This window comes from Sitodiplosis mosellana, unplaced genomic scaffold (genome assembly GCF_009176505.1).
Source record: "Sitodiplosis mosellana isolate CC-2019 unplaced genomic scaffold, AAFC_SMos_1.0 Smas_scaffold_1, whole genome shotgun sequence".
Taxonomy (NCBI): domain Eukaryota; kingdom Metazoa; phylum Arthropoda; class Insecta; order Diptera; family Cecidomyiidae; genus Sitodiplosis; species Sitodiplosis mosellana.
The window spans coordinates 7,148,861-7,168,535 of NW_022595244.1; the positions used below are offsets into that span (position 1 = coordinate 7,148,861).

The 19,675-nt window shown below is 37.9% G+C and overlaps 1 protein-coding gene across 4 annotated transcripts in view; it reads right to left on the reverse strand.

Moving 5' to 3' along the window:
• LOC129577468 (myb-like protein U) overlaps positions 1-19,675 on the reverse strand; it is a 58,113-nt gene that overhangs the window by 14,858 nt on the left and 23,580 nt on the right. The window contains exons 2-4 of one of the 4 annotated variants that reach the window (XM_055464568.1): positions 11,021-11,691; positions 7,522-7,731; positions 919-1,061 (exon numbers count right to left, since the gene is read on the reverse strand). In XM_055464568.1, the coding sequence (XP_055320543.1) occupies positions 919-1,061; positions 7,522-7,731; positions 11,021-11,119 (452 nt within the window). In that variant the 5' untranslated portion in view covers positions 11,120-11,691. Of the gene's footprint in view, positions 1-918; positions 1,062-2,306; positions 2,699-7,521; positions 7,732-7,882; positions 8,033-11,020; positions 11,692-19,675 lie in introns of those variants that run through there. The other 3 variants (XM_055464586.1, XM_055464575.1, XM_055464595.1) reach the window with 3 other exon arrangements.

The window sequence follows — 19,675 nt, forward strand, 5'->3', positions numbered from 1 at the left end:
TCTCTCTCTCTCTCTCTCTCTCTCTCTCTCTCTCTCTCTCTCTCTCTTTTGGTCGATTCCATTTCAATATGTACCACCGGTGAGAGAATACGTAGCCAAATTGGCATTATTGCCATGAAATTCGCATTAGTTTCCTTGTAAAATTTTATGGTAAAAGCATTTAAATGCGATTGATGTGTGTGGAAGCTGAATTATGGCCAAAATGATTTGCAGTTTAACTTTCAAAATGAATAACTGAATGCATAAATAACGGTAATTTATTGCAATTTGATTTGGTTTAACGCGCGTGCGCGCCTCGTGCATTTTGAGCCGTCTTCGACATGTGTGTGTGTGTGTGTGTAAGTTTGTCTGTCGGTCTGACTGGATCCGTCGAGCCATTTCACCAATTATACATTATTATTATTATTATTATTATGGCTGATTCGATCTGCGGCATAAGCATACACAAATCAATCGACCGAGTAAATAGGAAATTGAAAAGAAAAGACCTGCTCATTGCGCGCAATGTATGCGGTTTGCTATTTTGAATATTGAAAATGTCATCCGATGATCAGAAACAATAATCAAGTCAATGACATTACGTCGCGTTTCACAGGCCCACAAGTAATCAATAGATGAGATAGTCTAGCTCGGTGTGTTTCATCGTTATTTTGCCTTTCGCAACTCTGCCATATTCACCGCACCGTATATTTTCGTTATCGGTTCAATGGCTCTCCGGCTCACTTCACTTATGTAAATGCATCTATGTCAAGCATAATTTTTTTCTGTTTGCCTTTAAAAGAGATTTTTTAACCCAACGATAGTTTTCGCTTTTAATTGAATGCGGACAAGATAATTGAATTGATAACCCATGATAGTTGCAAAATCTTTGCTATTTTTTTCATATCTTTCGTTTGTTTGTTTGTTTTTTTGACTTACCTTTCTTCCATCATTTCGGAAAATGTTTTCGATTTCTTTCGATTACGGTCGAACTCTTCCAATTCAAGTTTTTTCGCTTCAACAACGCGATCGATAATATGTTCAACACGTTTTCTGCGACCGGATTTCCAATTGTCCAAATTCTGTATGGGAAAAAAAGACGGCAATCATTCAAATGTAGAAAAAAACTACGGACGAACAAAAAACGCCTGAAGATGTATAATCAGACAGAAATAATCAAATTATGGGTTAAATGATGTTCATTTCGATTTTGAATCGAATCACGATTAGCAATTCCATGTGATGGGTAAAAATCGACCATTTCACCATTAGAGCCCAAAGTGAAATGAACCGTTACATCGTTGATCGTGTTTTCTATTTCTACCGCAATTCACCTGATCACTCACTTTTGCGGGAAAGTGATCGAAATCGAATTCATTTTTTTTAAACCCTGGGCCAGACATTTAGTTGGATAAATTCGTTAAATGGCGGCCATTGGGTAAATCGGATTAAGATTCTGCATTTTCCAAAAATATGTGTGTATTTCTCTTTTTTTGCCATGGAATTAAGGCTAACGAATTTCGCACAAAGAAAAAGCTCAATAAAATGTTTATTTCTTCATTTGGTTGGTCTTTGTTTACTGCTTTCATTTTTGGAAGTATCACATTTCAGCAATGCCGTGAGCATCAATTTAACACAAATGTTTCTGTTTCGATTCTCTTCGCTTTCCGAAGTGTGGCGGATAAAAAGAATACAGGTAGAGAGACGTCAAAATTGTCATTTATTCCACGGTTATTTTTATTGCTTTATTTTGAGTGCATGAACAGCACGGCGAAAAAGTGGAAAAAGCACGGAATCCATTGAATTGCGTTGACCGCAATTTCAGTCTCAATTTCGTTTGGAACGTGGTCATTGCTTAGACTAAATCATTGAAAAGCCGTCTCAGTACTCGGCTGTAGTGGAACAATACACAAGTGAAGCAGAAAGAAAATAAGACGAAGAATCCGTCAAAGCGAATGATTAGCGCTGCCGCGAATCAAATTGAAACTCGGCCAAACTCAGACGGCAAATTTTCACTCAAACAAAATAATAATGAAAATAGTGAATAATGGACTAATGGAGGCAAGTTCATAAGAGACAAACGTCCGTTCCAAATTCGCACACAAAGCCAGCCCATTTATAAACGTCAATTTACGAGAGTATTTCTTCTCTTTTCATTGAATGAACCGCGTGTTGTTGTACTGTGTGCTTCTTCTTTTCGAGAATGAGTTTGAGTTTCAGGTGGCATTGTTTATGTTTACAGACAAAAACAACGAAGAAAAAACCCGCTCTTTGGACGATCTTGTGCTTTGTGCTAAATAAAAAAAAACGTGAAACGAACCACTTACACATATCAAACAATCGACTATTCACTGACTCTTTTCAGTTTCATCTGCTTCTCGGTCGTATATCATTATCATGCAAATTTCTCTTTTCTCGCTCTATCCTCAACAAAAACAAACAATACGTATGCAGAAGAAAAGAAATAACATAGCTCTCCACAAATCACTTTATTCACAACAAGAAACTGGAACAGTTTTTCAAATGAACTTTTTTTCTCACTTTTGATGGCTGTCGTCGGTTGTTTTTTTTCTGCGTTAAATGACAGCGTTTATTCAAATTTTAAATCTCTATTTGTATTTCTTTGCTCTGTCCACAAAAACAAGCACATTACGAATCGTATCCACTTCACAACCGCTTCAACTGAACTTATAACAAGAACTGAAATGAATTTTCTAAATGATTATGAATTTCGGCCAACTTTAGAAGAGAAAAAAAATGATTTTTTTCCATTTCGATTTATGATATCGACACAATGTGGTGTTCGCTTGACGTTTCTACGCCTATTGAATTCCAAATCAACCACAGGCAACTACAGACATATGATGGCCTTTGAATACCAAAATATGACGTTAAAACCCTATTTATCTATTGGGTTTCGGTAGTGTGTGCTCCGTTCGAATTTACGTCGAAAAAATTATTATGACTAATTTTACAAGCTTCAATGCTGCATATCTTTCAAATCAGTTCACAATTGTGGCATTTCGACAGTATGTGTGTGTGGATGTGTGAGTGTATATGTTTGTTTGCTAATGGTCACTTTAAAGATACATCATTACTACTACGCATCACATCGGCCATAAATATTTGTGGTTTTTATTTTCTGAGTTGCATGTGTGCGTTTCCAGCATTTATACTAAATCGATTTGTCGGGATTTTTTTTTCAGGTAAAAAACAAAATCGTTATACCTAAATATAAAATGAAGAGATAGTTGCTGTAAAGGTGCGCTGATCGATGTGTGAGAAGAGATGACCTGCTCAAACGAGGATCGTACACATGTGAACGCTTTCCGAATGTGTCGATGTTTTGTTGACGAACCAACTGCCGTGAACGAAGTGAGAAAGACGCAACCGAAACGTTTTTGTTTTCAAACCTACTCGATGAGAATCATTCACATGTTCTTCGACGTCCACACTCACACCATGCATTTTGGAGAATGTTCGATTCTCTTCACAAAACACAGTTGTTAATTCTTATGTAACAGTTGTGCATCGATCTCTTTGTTGTCGATTCATTTTTTTCAGTTTTGTTTTTTTCCCAATCTTTTTTTGGATTGAAAACAATCCGTCTCACTCGGAGCGAATGGAATATGATTGGAAATATTTTGGATTTTCGACGAACGAGACGACAGAGGAAGAAAATGTGTGTATGCGTTTGAATGCTGTGCGCTGCGTGCATCTCCTCGACATTCCAGATTTCACATGTTACCGTATTGATTGATCGTGAGAATTTCCATGGAAAAAATATCTCCTCTTCTTATTTTCAACATAAATAACGTTTCGTTATTTGTTGTTTAACTTCCGACTTAGTTCGAGAGCGCATACACACACTGAAATTGAATTAAATGTCGGCATTTACTCAATTTTGCTGAGTTTCGAAACACACGTTTCGCTCGTCCATCATCAAACACTTTTCGCAGAAACCGAAAGAATTTATTTACGTCTTTTTTCTCTCTCTCTCTTTCGTCTGAAATTGGCTAAACTTTAATCCCCGACTATCGTTCGATGGAAAGAATGCTCGTTGTGTTTTGAAATTGAACCGAAAAGGAATTACATCGTAAAGAGCAATTTGAGGAAATTGTGCAAAAATTCTAATTTTAAAGTTATTCGATTCTCACACCTTTGACGTGTTAAGTTGTCCAATTTCGTCACGTTATGCACGGTGATGATGGAGATAGAGAGAGAGCGAAATAGACCATAACCATCGGGCATGAAATTTATCAATTTGCATTCCATCCAATCGCGACATTAGTCAATCAACCGAAATGACTACACGTGAACACATGGAAATGGTGATGTAAACGTTTTTTTTTGTTCGGTTTTGGTTTTCGGTTTGGCCACTGTTTGTACGCTATTCGCGTATGGTCCGTAAAATTGGTTGAACAAGCGGTAACGAGGCGTTGAAAGTACATGCAACAATGGCTACGTGCTAAAAATTCTAAATTAAAAGTCAGACAAAATGCCCGAATCGAAACAATGCGAGGGAGAGAGAGAGAGAGACAAAGAAGCGGGAGAAAAAAAACCATTCTTTCACTTGCATCTGCACATATATGCGAAATGGCCAAATTAACCAAAGCCAGCGGAGAGAGCAAAGACAAGAGGCAACAACGGGCGTGAAATTGATCGGTAACTGTACATGTATATTTGAATAACCGCTTCAATTTACATTTACACAAGCACAAGCTCATACGGACTACCTGAATCATCCAGAAAAAAAAACTAAAAAATTTCGGAACGATATGGTATTTGGCACTGATTTTCAATGGACAAACAAAAGAGTAAAAAAGGGAGAAACAAAAACAGAAAAATCCGAACAACAAAGTAAAGAAATGAGAAAAACGTGATTAGCGAAAACGCAAACAGTGGCGCGCCGACACACACGTCGACAACACGAAGACTCGGTCTCGAGCTGTACATACAGAGAGGGAAAAACATAGTGCCAAGGTGCATGAGTTGAATTATCATAATTCGAATGCAACATGCTCACAGCGATATTTGTCCAGCCGAAAACATTGAACCAACGAACGTGGTCAGAAGAAGAAAGAGGCGAGAAAAAAACACACCAAACAATAAATTCAGGAACAAGAGAAAATACACACGATATAAATCGGTAAATATTTATCAAGTAGCCGAAATGTGTGTAGTGTATTTGATTTGTGCGGAACGGTTTGATCGAAGCGAAATGATTTAAATTGTAAATTTGGTCGATCGAGATACCGGGAGAGAGAGAGAGAGAGAGAGAGAGAGAGAGAGAGAGAGAGAGAGAGGGATGGCAAAATGCCAGACCAGGCCACACGACGTGAGCAATGAGCATAAACACACACTCACAGCAAGCCACTTATTTATGCATTCATATTCAGAATTTGGCATTTTATTGTTGTTACTTTGCTCAGTCGTGTTGGATTTCACTTGCTGCGTGGCTCCTAGGCTCACAACCATTCCAGCATTGAATGTGAAAGAGAATATTAAAGAGCGGTTAATTCAATCAATTCAGGTCAAACACATGACCCATTGCACAGAGAGAGAGAGAGAGAGAGAGAGAGAGAGAGAGAGAGAGAATGATTCAGATATATGCGAATCATCGCTAGATAATCGGCGAGCTTCTTTTCTGCATTTCAATTAAACGAAACTATGCACTGCATGACTTCGACCTGAGTATCAATTGCAATGAGCATGTTTATTGTTGTCTCTATCGAACAATTAAAAGCCAATTAGATAAATTATATCTCGCTTGAGAAATCTATTCAATGTAGGTCTACGTTTCGTTTCGGGTCATACGTATACGATGAACCCGATGGAATAAACAAACAAATAATAATTGATTTAGCTTAATCGTACTGAGATATGAGACAGTTTAAAATAGAATGGGTCAAGTGAATCGACCATTTGTTGCGACGAAAAAAGAAGAAGAGCTGAATAAACGTGCGACGATCATTCCGGAATGGAGACAAATAATTGTGCTACAATGCCAACGCATTGTTTCATCAACCTATTTATATATGTATTTAACATTGATGTGCCACACTCTGTCCCATAAAATATATCGCTTTGTCTCGTACTCGTCAATGAACTTTACGACAATGATGATGATGACGACGAAGCAACATTCGTTTAGGTAATGATTAAAATTTATCAGATATAGAATGTTCTGTGCTTTCTTTCTTTTTCTGTGGCTGCACGCGCGTATAGCGTAAATTACGCTTTTGGAATGTATAACGAATAGCGCGATAAGAATCGCTTCAGCAAACGTCAACGTATATACACATAGCGAGTAATGCCGAACACTTTTCCAAGAATCACATCCAACGACGGCTGCCGACGAAAAAAAAACTATTTCTGTGATTTAGATGAGGATTTTGTGAGTGTACAAACAAAAGAGATTGCTAAGTGTGTATATTATATATGTTTAGATCTTTTTTGTTCGTTCGTTTTTCGAGAAAACACCATTAAATGCGAGTAAACAAGTTCACCTAAAACCACACAAACACCATATACACGGTCCATACAAGAAGTTTCTGTCATCTTGTATTTCCTCTCTCACACTCTCTCGCGTGCGCTCTTGCGATGACTCTTTCTTTCTCATTTTCTTTGATTCTATTCCTACAACCGCAATTGTTGTGTACTTTCGTCGCTGTATTTTAATTTGAGGCGGATGAATTACGCCAATTGCAATAGCAAAAGTGTTAAGAGTTTGCCGTTTCTCGCAAAGTGATAGAATGGCAGCGAATAGGGAAAAACAAGTAATCTCCGACTTTTTCGAAGAAGAACCAGAAGATGTGTGTGTGTGCACGCTCGCGCGCGCGTACAGTGGAAAAAGCGACAATAACACATCAAAACAAAACGTATATATGGTTAATGAGTGTAATTATACCGTTAGCATTGATTTTCTTTCGTACAAATCTTGCTCTTGTTTTACTTTAGATTTTGCCTTGATTCGCCTTACACACTCCGCAATTTCACTCATTCGCGGTTGTGGTACTTTAGAAATTGACGGCAATTATACCAAGTGTGTGTGTGTAGATGCGGAGGGCAAAAAAGTGGTTGAATACACGCACAGAATGCGAAAGAGCTAGAAATTCACTTGACCACTGCATGGAGAATGAGAAGAAAGAAGAAGAACGCAGAGGAACATCGCGATAAACTGTAATTTAGTCTAATTGATTGTACGACGACGATGACGACGACGACGACGACAATGTTGTGTTTTACTTGGAATATATTTCAATAAATGCCCGAGCGCCCGACATACTCAATAGGTTGCTGCTGCTGCAGTTCTGCTGCACCAGTTCACTGCACGTCTGCCCAGTTCAACGAATTTTCTATTTATTTATTTATGAATGTCGTGCGCATTTGCGACATACACACACAGTGGTGCAAAAGGTATTTATCAAAATGAACATCATTTTAAACGACGTGAAAAATGATTTAGACTTTTTCAAAGGACTGAAGAGGGGAACGAAAAATAAAGTGCGCGAATTATGTGTCGCACAAAAAATGACTTACGCTTTGCCAATCTTCCGGTTCTTCTTTCACGATCTCTTTGACCTTTTTCACTTCTTCGGCACGTTTCAGTTGCTCCTGTGCACTTCTGAACAAATTACACGGTTTCATTTGTACAAATTGCAATGGATTGGCGGCCGGTTTCGGTGGTGCTGCTTTTGTTACACGAGCCCGTTGCACGTACTCCGTGGGATCGTAGGACATTTGTCGCTGCTGAAATGAGAGAAAAGAAACGCGAAAAAAAACGACAGAGAATTAATTTGTTGTTCAATTGAACGAAATGAAAAAAGGCAAATGAAAGAAAAATCACTGAGAATATGAAAGAAACAAAATTATAATTATATATCGTGCAAAGGAAACACACAACCAGAAGAAATGCATTTGGTGGCGCACAAATGAACGTGTCACTCGGAATTAGAAACGACGACTGTGATTACGAAGTGAAGAGAAACCGATTTGCCAAGCGCAGAATATCACATTGCGATGAAATTTCGAGATAAGCACAAAAATTACACGCAAACACATGAACACGAAATAATTAGGTGTAGATCAGAATACACCAAAGGTATATCTTCTTGTGTATCACTTGTATTTTTCCTACTTTTGATTATTCATTTGTGCTGTTTACAATTTTTTGCCCGTTCTCAGCAGTAACAAAAGCGCATGAACAGCAAAAAAATATGATACGATAAGAGAATGTTTTCATACCGAAAAAAAAGAACTCGAAGATAACGGTGTATAATTATTTGTGTTTATCTGTGAAGTTTAGCCAATCTGGTGGGTTTTGATACGCAAAATATGCGCTGTGCACTAAATGGAATAACAGGCAAGCGAGATAGAGAGAAGTATCTGATTTGCGATTAAAATGAATCAGACTGTGTGTTTATGCTGTGTGCGGTTGAATTTGTACGTAGAGTTGTCGATGCCAGTGGCTCACTTTATTTTATTGCTCGTATGAAAACTTATGAGCCGATAAAAAAATAGTAAAGAGGTAAAAATGAAAACACCACCCATACGAAAGGAAAAATGGGCAATCAAGATCGACGATTTCTTTGAAAGTATATTTTCATTTTGTGTGAACTGTTGCCGATTTTTCGTATTGTTGTTATTGTTGCCCACAATGAATCTCAAATTGAATTGGCCGATATAGCACAACAAAGAGGCGTTGGCGAAACAACCTTTGATTTCAGCTGCTTATCTCAGCACAAATTGAATAAAAACTAGAGCTTAGATGAATAGAAAAAAAACGAAACCATTTGTTTGGTGTTCGGCGCGATACGAAATTGAAGGTATAATTAATGGTGAATACAATATCTCGCTACATCTCTCTCGGTGAGCTGTATATAGATAGAAAATGTTCAAACATCATTTAGCTGTGGGCCATATCAAATCAATTGGCGAACAAAAGAAAACCAATAACTTCGATTACTGTAAGCATTCATTTAGCTACTTATTTCGATTCGTTCGCATTTCGCAAACTAATCGGGGCTCGAGCTCAGGCTCAATGGAAAGGCGTTCAAATCGCAACCAAAGAAAATCGCCATGAAAAGGTAAGCGTACGTTCGGGAGCGCGAGTTGCGAGTGCGACCGCATGAAAGCAATTAGAACTGCCTGAAATGAGCAATTCATTTGCTGTGTGTCTGTGTGTGCTCTTGAAATGAATTGCCATGAACAGGCACATTTTTGATTCACTCTTCATCGTCTTCATCTGTTGTGTTCCATGCAATGCACTCTTTCTAATGTGTAATTTATGGCGATGCAAACACGTTGTGGCAGTAGCACAAAATTAGTATAATCAATGCGCAGCAACGGTGGCGTTTATAATCAGTAAAAAACCATCAGTTACAGGCTACTGCTCAATTCCATCACATGCGCGTACAAACACACACACACACACACATACATTGTAAATATCGATTCATGAGCGCGCTCGCGCACGATCTCAATTACACTTCTTCCAGCAGTATATCGACGCATATTTTAATATTAAATTAAATTAAAAATTCTAAAGCAACTAACCCAAGCGAGATATCATATATCATATAAATATGACTAGATCATTTTCACGTCCAACATAAATTACTTGAGCACCGATTACCGTTCTTCGTTTCTTTTCTTTAATTTCTTCGTCGTTTCTCTCGCGGTCAAGAATTTCTATCGGTTTTTACTCCAGTTTAAATGACGCCAAATATACATAAAAACAAACAGCTCTTCGCGTAATTACAATACGAACGAATTTGGCCAATGGCCCAAAGACAACACACAAATTACGTATGAACGCAAGAAAAAGACGTTGTGTGCGTGTGTCAGGTTCGGTGAACGTAATAAGATTATGATTATGTATACGAAAAATGTTTTCATCATACACACACACACGCCCGAGTCGACAATTTTTGAGAGATGAAGAAAAACAAACAGCTCAAATTCTCTCGCTCTCATCAACAAAGAATTTACGGTATAATTTTTTTCTTGGCTTGAAAATAATTTCGGAAAGGTCAGAGAGATTTTTCTGGCATTGGGAATGGTTCTTCATCTCTTGAACCGTTTCAAACGAGTGGGAATATTTCGAAACAAAAGCAAATTTGGCACAGAAAGAAAAAAAAATAAGTCGATACGATGGGACGATGTTCACGTTTTCACGAAACATGACTTCCGCCTTTGAACATTCAGCAACGGCATCTAAGGATGCAGCACGTTCGCATTTTTCGGCTTTCATCTACTGTCTGCTGTGTGTGTGGCGTGTTTTGTTTTTCGTCTGTCGACTGTGGTTGATTTGATTTTCGGCAGTGTGTTTTTTTTCCACTTTTTTGTCGGTGGTTTATGCAAGCATGGGCTTTCACCACTTAATTGAATTGCTATTTAGTGGACATTTTAATCGGAAAGTGTTATATGTTGAAATTTTCATTACGCTTGCAGATGAGATGCGATTTTAAATGGTATAACCTTTCGCCGTAGCGCACAGTGAAAGAGGCAAGTGGCCAAACAATGCCAACTGACCCGTCGTGTCACTTGCAATGATGATGTAAGCCAAATGAATTGAAGCCACGATGACATGTACTTCAATTGAGTGTGAATTTGCGAGTGAAACTCTTCCCTTTCTTTCATAAAAATCGATAAACGGCCTCTAGTTGACTCATCATAAATACACATGTAGAATGTGTGTAGGTTGACATTATCCGATTTTCAATTATAATAAAAATGTCAGAAGTGTACACACACAACACTTTCCGAAAATGGTCACACACTTAATGGCTGGGCTCAATCAGCTAGAGAGAGAAAAACACTTTTAACACATCTTGACTTGTTGATGTTCTGTTGATTGGTTAAATTGTTTTGAAATTGCTGCTAAGTTGACGGGTTAAAAAGTGTGCTTAACTTTCTGTTTTTGGCAAATAAAAAGAAAAAGTGCTTCTTGTTAGTCGTCGTCGTCGTCGTTGTTGCGACGGCTCATTTCGTTTTGCCGTTAGCTTTGTTATTTCTAATAGGAAGAAAAATTGCTCACCATTTTGCTGGAGCTGTGTTCGTTCTGTGGCTCAACTGCATTCGATGCTGTTGGTGATGTTGGTGTCGTTGGTGTCGTTGGCACGTTACCCGATGGCATCTTTCTCTCTCTCTCTCTTTCTCTTTCGAAATGTTTTATGAGTTTGAATTGGTTTGTTGTTCTGTCGTCACATAAATCTCGCCGTCGATCGATTCGGGCACTTTGCAATTCACATGTAAACTAAATAGTTACGTGCCGGAGCACTGTTCGCCTGTCTTTCGTAATCAATTTCGTTGGTTTCGGCCTTTGGTCTTTGGTCTTTTTCAAGATTTTCGCAATTGATTTGATTGGATATTTATCTCTTCTCTCTTCGCGCTGTCGACCAAAATTTCTTCTTCTCTCTGTCGATTCTATTTCGGATGAGGATGTGTCCAGTTATGGATTTTTTTTTCTTAACTTGTTTCCAATGTAACGGCCACGCAATCAAATTCAAATGAATTAGCAAAATATGTTTTGCATGCGATTCATTGTTGACTCGTGCATGAGAAGCCGAATGTGTGTGCTGTTATGCTTTTGGGCTGGATAGTCGATTTGCTGTTTGCATAACTCTTTTTTCCTTCACCGACTGCCGTAATATAACGATTATGTTGCTTTATATATTTGATCAAAGTCGCGTCCTTTGGGGTAATAAGCTGCAAAGAAAATCGAAACAAAAACCAGATAAACATTAAACCAATGTTGGAAAATACAGAGAATGAAAAAAGAAACACAACGAAAAGTGAGAAATATTTTGTTATTAACATATATGACACCACCATAAAGCGGTTCATTTCTTCCATTCTTTCATTCGCGCTGAGTCGCCATGCTACTTGCGATGCTAATGTTGCTCATTTCAAATGCGAAAGCATTTTTGTTTGCTGTCACTTATTTTTCGCCATTTGCGACTCTTTTCAATTCACGCGCAATTCAAAGTGCACTAGTATACACAGCATCAATTGTGAGTTTGCAAGTAAAACGGCTAAACAACTGCAAGTCATAATAATAAATACCATTAAAATATTGACTTTTTGGACAACGCTAACGAAAAGAAAACAGAGACGAAAAGAAATGCGAAACAATGGCAAATGAATTGTAAAATGCAAAATAAACACGCGGCACGGGGAGGAGAAATGGTCAGAGAGAAAGAGAATTTCTGTAGCGCGATCGGGCTACTGAGCGTTTGTCTCGGCGAAAAGAAAAAAGAATCGCGGCTGGATCAACGAACGGTACTATTTTTTTGTATTTATCTATCAAATGCACGTATATACACATGATACTTGAAGCGATTGCATCGATCACAATTCGGATTGTGTGTGTGTGCTTCGATCGAGCTCGAGGGAAAAAACGGATCCATCACAATTGTTGCCGCATATGGAAACGGTTCGAACTATTCAAAGTCGGTTTGATGGCTGTGGTTTGCCATTGCCGTTTGTTTGTCGAGTGCGCGAGTTTTTTTTTGTTTCTTTGTTTTCCTACGTCTTGGGTTTGTATGTAAAATTTCACAGATATTTTGCCGTCGAATGACTCGGCCAATGCACGTATTCTGTGTGCGACGACGGCGGCGGCGATGAATTTCGTTGTTTGCCGTTGGATTGCGTTAAAAGGTAAGTGAAATGAAACTTGCTGTTTTTTCACTTTTTTTCTATCTATCTGCAGACCAAATGCCTGTGTTGTGTATGTCGCTTTTTTTGCCATCGTTTTCTTTTGCTTCTTTTTTTTCGAATTAGTGTTTTTTCTCCATTTGCCGAAGACTCGCAGCAAATAGTGAATCTGGTTGTGTAGTGTGCACTGGAATGAGGCTATGATATATTGAACAGTCAAAGGTGAATTTCTTCTGTCAGCAGGTTTGTTTCGTTTTTAATTGAGGGAAATTCATAGAAAATAAAAACAATATAACCGAAAATGCTAAACGATTTCTCTGCTCTTGTTTCTTTTTTTCGGCCTCCCGCCTCAAAATTCAGTGCGCACACACACACACACACATACACCGGTTCAAATGAAACTTTTTCAAAAGCAATCAAATTTAAGCGAATCTGCAAATTCATAGCGCCAATTGACGGTCAATCTAATAACAAATAAACCGAGACGAGATTGCTACAATAATAATATAAGCAAACATTGTATACTCTGACAATCTAAGCAAAAAAAAGAAGCGAAATATATAATGGCGTGAATGATTCATTGCTACGTGGTTTTCTTTCAATTCGATCAAAAACTAAATAGAAAAAAGAGACGCGCACGGTATTGAATATCGCGGCGCAATTGAATCGTGAGATGTAACAAAAGCAGTCCATTGTTCGGTGCATCGCATTTTCGTTTGATTCATAATGATGCAAAGTCAAGTACTCTCTCTGTGTGCGATGCTGGTTGATGGATGACTCCGGCGGAGATGTTGCTATTTTTTCTGTATTTGTATACATAATTCAATTTTCGCCAGAGTCTGAAATTACGCCGAAGCACAGCACGTATACACACCGAGCGGAGTGAGAATGTTTATGTTTTTTGTTACTGTTCAATGCCACACAATTTATCCTATCTCTTGCAAAGTGTTTTCTTTTATTCATTTTGCACAAACATATGCCGCTGTTAATAACAAATCTTTGTTCAGCATGGTTCATTGTTTTGCGCGCATGAAATATGCAACCACAAAAATTAATATAATTAGCGACAAATCGAATTTCCGAACCATTTTTTCATTTTTTACAAAATGTGCGCGCTCACATTCGCATTGTTACCAAATGACGCCACAGCCGTGTAATGCTACTTCATTTTTCCCAGACAATTTTTCTCGCTGAACTTTGACAAATGGATCTAAAATTGTCGCATTAAATGTGTGCAAACCGTTTTTGCTGGTAAGGTCGTTGATTTCGAGAAAACTGCCACAAAGAATGTGTGAATGGAAAGACACTCTTGAGACACCAACTTTTGAGCGGCATCATAATGAAAAATGAGCGAATAAAAGGTTCTTTGACCCGCATGGAAAATTGATTTCTTACGGCCACCACAACAGCAGCAACAGCACCTCATCTCGTGATAAACGTTTTGTTTCTGCACACACAAAATAAAGAGTGAGAGTCTTTGTTTGCCATTCATCAAAATGCACCAGACCAGATGCTGCTGCTGTTGTTGTTGTTGTTGTTGTTATGGAAATGGAATGCGTCGGTGATACGCCATTTTCTGAGCTTGTGGCGTTGAACTGAACATGAAAAAAATATCGATCGTTGTGGTATTGCAAACGACTAGTGTTTCATTTTGAAAAAGTGCGAGTTTAGAAATTCCACGTTGAAGGCGAACCCCATTTTTGGTCGGAACTTTATCAGCCGACCATATCGTATGTTGTGATAAGTTTGGCTTGGCTGTGTTTTTTTTTACAAAACTTTGTATGTTTTTCACAATCGATTTTGCTGTTTTTTCAATATATTTTGGGCTGTTTTTATTTGTTTGCGGTTTGTTAACTTTTTTTTGGTTGGTTATGGTTTGGATTGGCATTGGTCGAACGCAACGCGAATCTGAGAGAGTGGTAAACTGCCAGTGGTAATAAATGAGGCGATATACCCTCATCTCATTATGGCTTTGTTGTTTGTTGCCTTTAATATCATTATCGTTTATTTTTCAAACATTTTATCCGAAATTCCATTGTGCGTACCCGAGAGTTCAATCTGTTTTCGTGTTTTTTTTTTATCTCTCGTTCGTTGTATGTCGTAATCGGTATAATTCTGCCCATAATTGCATTGTGTTCGAGAGAGTTATACTTGCAACAACACAAAAAAAACGTGCAATTTTCATGTGCAACATACTCACACACACACACACACACACACACACTGGGTCTCACCATCTATCCCGCTCAAATGAACGAAAAAAAGCAATTGAAAGAAGGAAAACAACGAATTGAACAGGAGAGAAGAAAAAAAAGAGCAGCCCAAACAAATTAGAACCGCAACAAAGGCGATGCAAAATTAAGTACCGCATATACTCGACCTGTCTGATGCTATTATTATCGAATACTAACAAAAATGCCGCAGATCACGCATGCAAAGCGTAATGAGTTCAATCAATTTCATCATGATTATTTTACACGAAATGCACAAGCTACATCTCGTATTGGGATTGAAAATGAAAACACACACACACACACACACACACACACACACACACACACCAAACACGGAGTTGAGCTGCAGCGCGTGCATTACCAATCCAATTGCATGTGGTTTTTGATGTGCGCGCACTCTCATTCTGAGCAACAGCAACAATGCGAACAGAACAATCTCTATCTCTCCCACAAGTAACAAACGACGTAATTTCGAATCCTTTTGGATATTTCTCGACAGTATGTTTGATTTAGTGGAATTTCAGCTCAGAAATGGATTGCACGTACACACTTTGTTGTATGCGGAGTGCAGACACATAACATTAAGCCTCACTCATCTAGTTGAGCCCGTAACATGAAATGATGGCGTTGAAATGCATGTTTAAAAAAAAACATTTGTAGCAAAAAAAAAAGAAGCAAAATCGCTTTTGTTATCGCTGTTTTGTTATGTGTGTTTTTATCTTCATTTTTTTATTATTATTCACCGATTTTGAACAGAGATTCCAAAACGTGTACAGATAATTCTATTTTATGGTTTGAAAGTATATATATCTGTATATTTGCGGTTTACAGTGGGGTCAGTGGATGAGTGAGTGTATTGAAAAGGAATAAAAACTGAATTCGAAGTACGAAATTGTACACGATTAATACAGAAACGAAAATAATGTGCACATTTATTCTATAATTCGCATATTTTTGTATATGTACGTTCTTTTCCGTTGTTTAATTGTGAACAGTGAATGCAATTCATGTCGATTCGACCGTGCCATGAATCGGATTCGTTCAACAACAACAAAAACGAACCACAAATGAACGAAGTAACAAATTCGTGGAGTCAAAACCACTTACTATGTGATCCAAATCGTGCTGTGCTAAAGCGCTCAGCCGCACATTTTCAACCTGTTTAAATTGATCGGTTATACAATTAGTCTATTAATTCATACGTATACGTATTCGAATTGTTTGTGTGAATGCAGCAAAGCAAAAACTTTTAATCATCATTTTAAATGCAGCACACAAATCAGGCAACAACAACAACGAAAAAAATTGAAACGAAAAACAAATGCACACCCATTTGAAATACATATGCTTGATGTAACGCTATATTTGCGATCCTTTGGCATTTTTCAATCGATAAATTTTTCATATTTAGTTATAACTAAGTCCTCTATGGCACGTTGTATATATATTATTTTTTTGCATCTCTTATGCATGGATTTTGTGTGTGTGTGTGCAAGAGTTAGCGGTGCGCTAAATCTACCAGCTACCTGCTGCTGTTGATGACGCCGTCGATTAATATTGCATCGCCTTGATCGGCACGTAGGTGTTGCAGCACGATGTATCAATTGGCATGTAATTGCAACATGTAACGAACAAAAAGCAACAACAACAGCAAAATGTTCATTTTCATCTCTTCGAGCCTAGGCCGTTGGATTCTGGCGGTGAGCGTGCGAGTGCGAATTTTCGTTTCGCTTTTTTTATCTCGTTTCATTCTTTATTCTCTTCAACCCATGTAAAACCATTTTGCACATTGTTATTTCGTTGAGAATGCAATATGTTAATCTATAATAATTTTCCTGGGATTTATGTCTAATATGGTGTCGGTACAAAGTATTCGTAATTGAGCAATATATAATATTCGTTTTGATTTCAGAGCCGCTCACTCAATTCAATTTCAAACATGTTCTCGCGCGCAAACGTTGAATTGGTTGGTCCCTCTCTCAATATCAACGGCCAACGAAAAAAAAACGTCCTGAAACATGTTTGTAAATTGAAGCTGAGATAACACTTGAATGCCGACCGATTGGTTTCCCATCTTTCTTTCGGGCAGTCGATTTTTTCATCAGTGCATGTGACGCGATCTTGTTTGGAATCATTCTGAAAAATTGTTTTTTTTTTGCTTCGCTTATAATTTGATCCGCCACACATAACTTTCGTTTGCTTCAATGCTTAGCTGAATTCCGAATGAGTGTGCGGTTGTTATGATAATCCGCCACGATCGCGCAGCTTTTCAATTGTAAAAATTCGCTCATCATCTCTTTCTCGTTCGTATTTATGTATGCCATTTTGCGCAATCTTAGTTTTTAATGCGTTTTGAAAAATGGATGGATGAAAACGACGACGACATCGACAAAATGAGCAACGAGAGAGAGAGAGAGAGAAAAGAAGAAGAAAAAGCGCAGAAACTGGATGAAAATATGAACAATAAATCTATCTACACATCGTGAAATAGCAAAACATGAGCATGGCGTGCAATATCGTATTATATAGGTTTTATTGTTGAAAATTGTGCGTTATTAAGGGATTATATTAAAAGATTGCTGCAATTCGATTGCGTTACACTCGTTTCCATCTCTTCGCACAGATAAAATTACTGTGTGCTCGTAATGATGGGGTTTTTTGTCTGACACACAAGTTGATTGTTTTTTTTTTTCAATTACAATATACAATTTTATCGGCTCAGACTGTCGGCGGAATCGGTGTCCGGAGCTTAGCAATCTTCTGTTCAGGACAGAGCAGCTAGAGCATCATCGATCATCTCACCTGAAAAGCCCATCTGTATTTTAAAATATATACATATATGTATAATATAAATTGTATCACAGCGCGCCGATGAGGAATAAATTGAAATAAATTAAGTAGAAAAACCAACATGAGATCTTAATGACGGATGGATGGGGCCGGCAGTTTCTCAGAATGGCTACCAGTGATGAAGTAAAGGCAAACATTTTATGCACAAAGACCTCTTAACTAGCCTATCAATTATTCGGATAACTCTTTTTTTCGCTTCACCATACAAACGCACATCTAGAATCCCACCATCTCATGTGGCAAGCAGCTCTTTTTCTTCTTCAACATTCGGTATGTTTCCGACACATACTTTTTTTCTTTTAATGCCTTTTTTTATTCTTTTCTTTCTAAGAGTTCATTTCGAAGCAGTCAAACTACCAGCATCCAATTGTTGTTGATACCGAATGAGTGAGTCAGTCAAAACGATTTAAAAAGATGTTCAAAGAAATTGGCATACGGGAGAAAACCCATCGAAATGCGAATGGGAAAAAAAAGGTAGAAAAAAAAATTGCCCAATAAATATATTGCGTGTTGATTTTAATCAACTCCAGAGAATCGCATAAAACACATGAAGCGGCCCAGCGGACTATAGTCATTTCTTTGCTGGTTCAGCGAACAAAAACACACACGAATGGCGATTGCTTTAATTAGTTTTAATTTGAATGCGGGGAGAAAAAGGCAGCGAGATAAAATGTCATAGGTAAAAGATGTGTAGTTGGAAACAGAGCACACGGACCATGGGCGAACACACAAGCGTTGAAAACGCGCAGAAACAAAAAAAAATAGCATCATCCAGAGAGTGTGTGAGCAAAAGAGACACATAGGCAGAGAGAGAGAGAGAGAGAAGATGAAAAGTATCAAACATTCGATTTTAGATTAGATGATGTATGCTGAAGTGAGACAAATGACCGCGCACGTAATTACACACAAACAAACACTCGGCTGAACAATTCGATTCCAATTGACTTGGATGTTGTACGCTTGTCGTCGTCATCGTTGTTTTTGTCGTTGTCGTTCTTTTTTTAGCGACACACCGGGAAAGAGAAAATGAATGGAAAACAAAGCAAGATTGCATGTAATACGATCACAGTGAGTGACGCTTTTTGTCGCATCAACCGTACAAATTGCAATCGCCGATGAAGTGAATCTATCATCGATGGTGTGGATACGTCTTGTCGACACCGTCATCAAACGCAAATGGAGAAAAAAAGTCAATCCAACATAGAATGGAAATCTAATCAACTGAATCTGCCGTCTTGAATTTGCTGTACCATGATAGACAGACCGATGCAGCTACAACAACAGCCGACTGTCAACCTTCCCATCGTTTGCATACATTCTATGCGTGCGTATCATGTGAGAGAACTTTTTTTTCGTTCGTTTTGCTTTGAGCGCTAAATCTAAGGAAGGGGAAAAAATAGATGATAATTCCACTTCATTAAAACGACACAAAATTATGATTTGCATGCACGCATTATTATTTACATCGAATAATCATCATTAGCCATGGATTTCAGTCGTTTGGCTTTATTCTTGGTATTCTCTTCAACTCCAACTTGACATAAGCGTGACCAGTTCAAATAAGCTTGCTTGAAGTTGACGAAAAAAAACAACATGTATGATAATAATAGGAATGTGACAATGGCAATTTTTAAGTAAGCATAAATCTTTGATTCAAATTCATTATATGCTGAACCACCGTTATCTTAAGAGCTTTGATTGCGATGCGTTTCGTTTCGTTGGAAAAAAAACATTTCAATAACAACAGAAATGTTATGTCGCTTTGTAATGCGTGGCGAAATAGAACACGCGACAATTCCAACAACGACGATTCTGACAAAGAATAGAATTTATGTTGCATAAATGAAATGGCCATATTTTATTCACTGTACTACATATTCAACTCGTTACACACACGGAGATACACATACGCGAGAAGTTGAAGAAAAAACTTCTTGACTTTTGTGTGATAT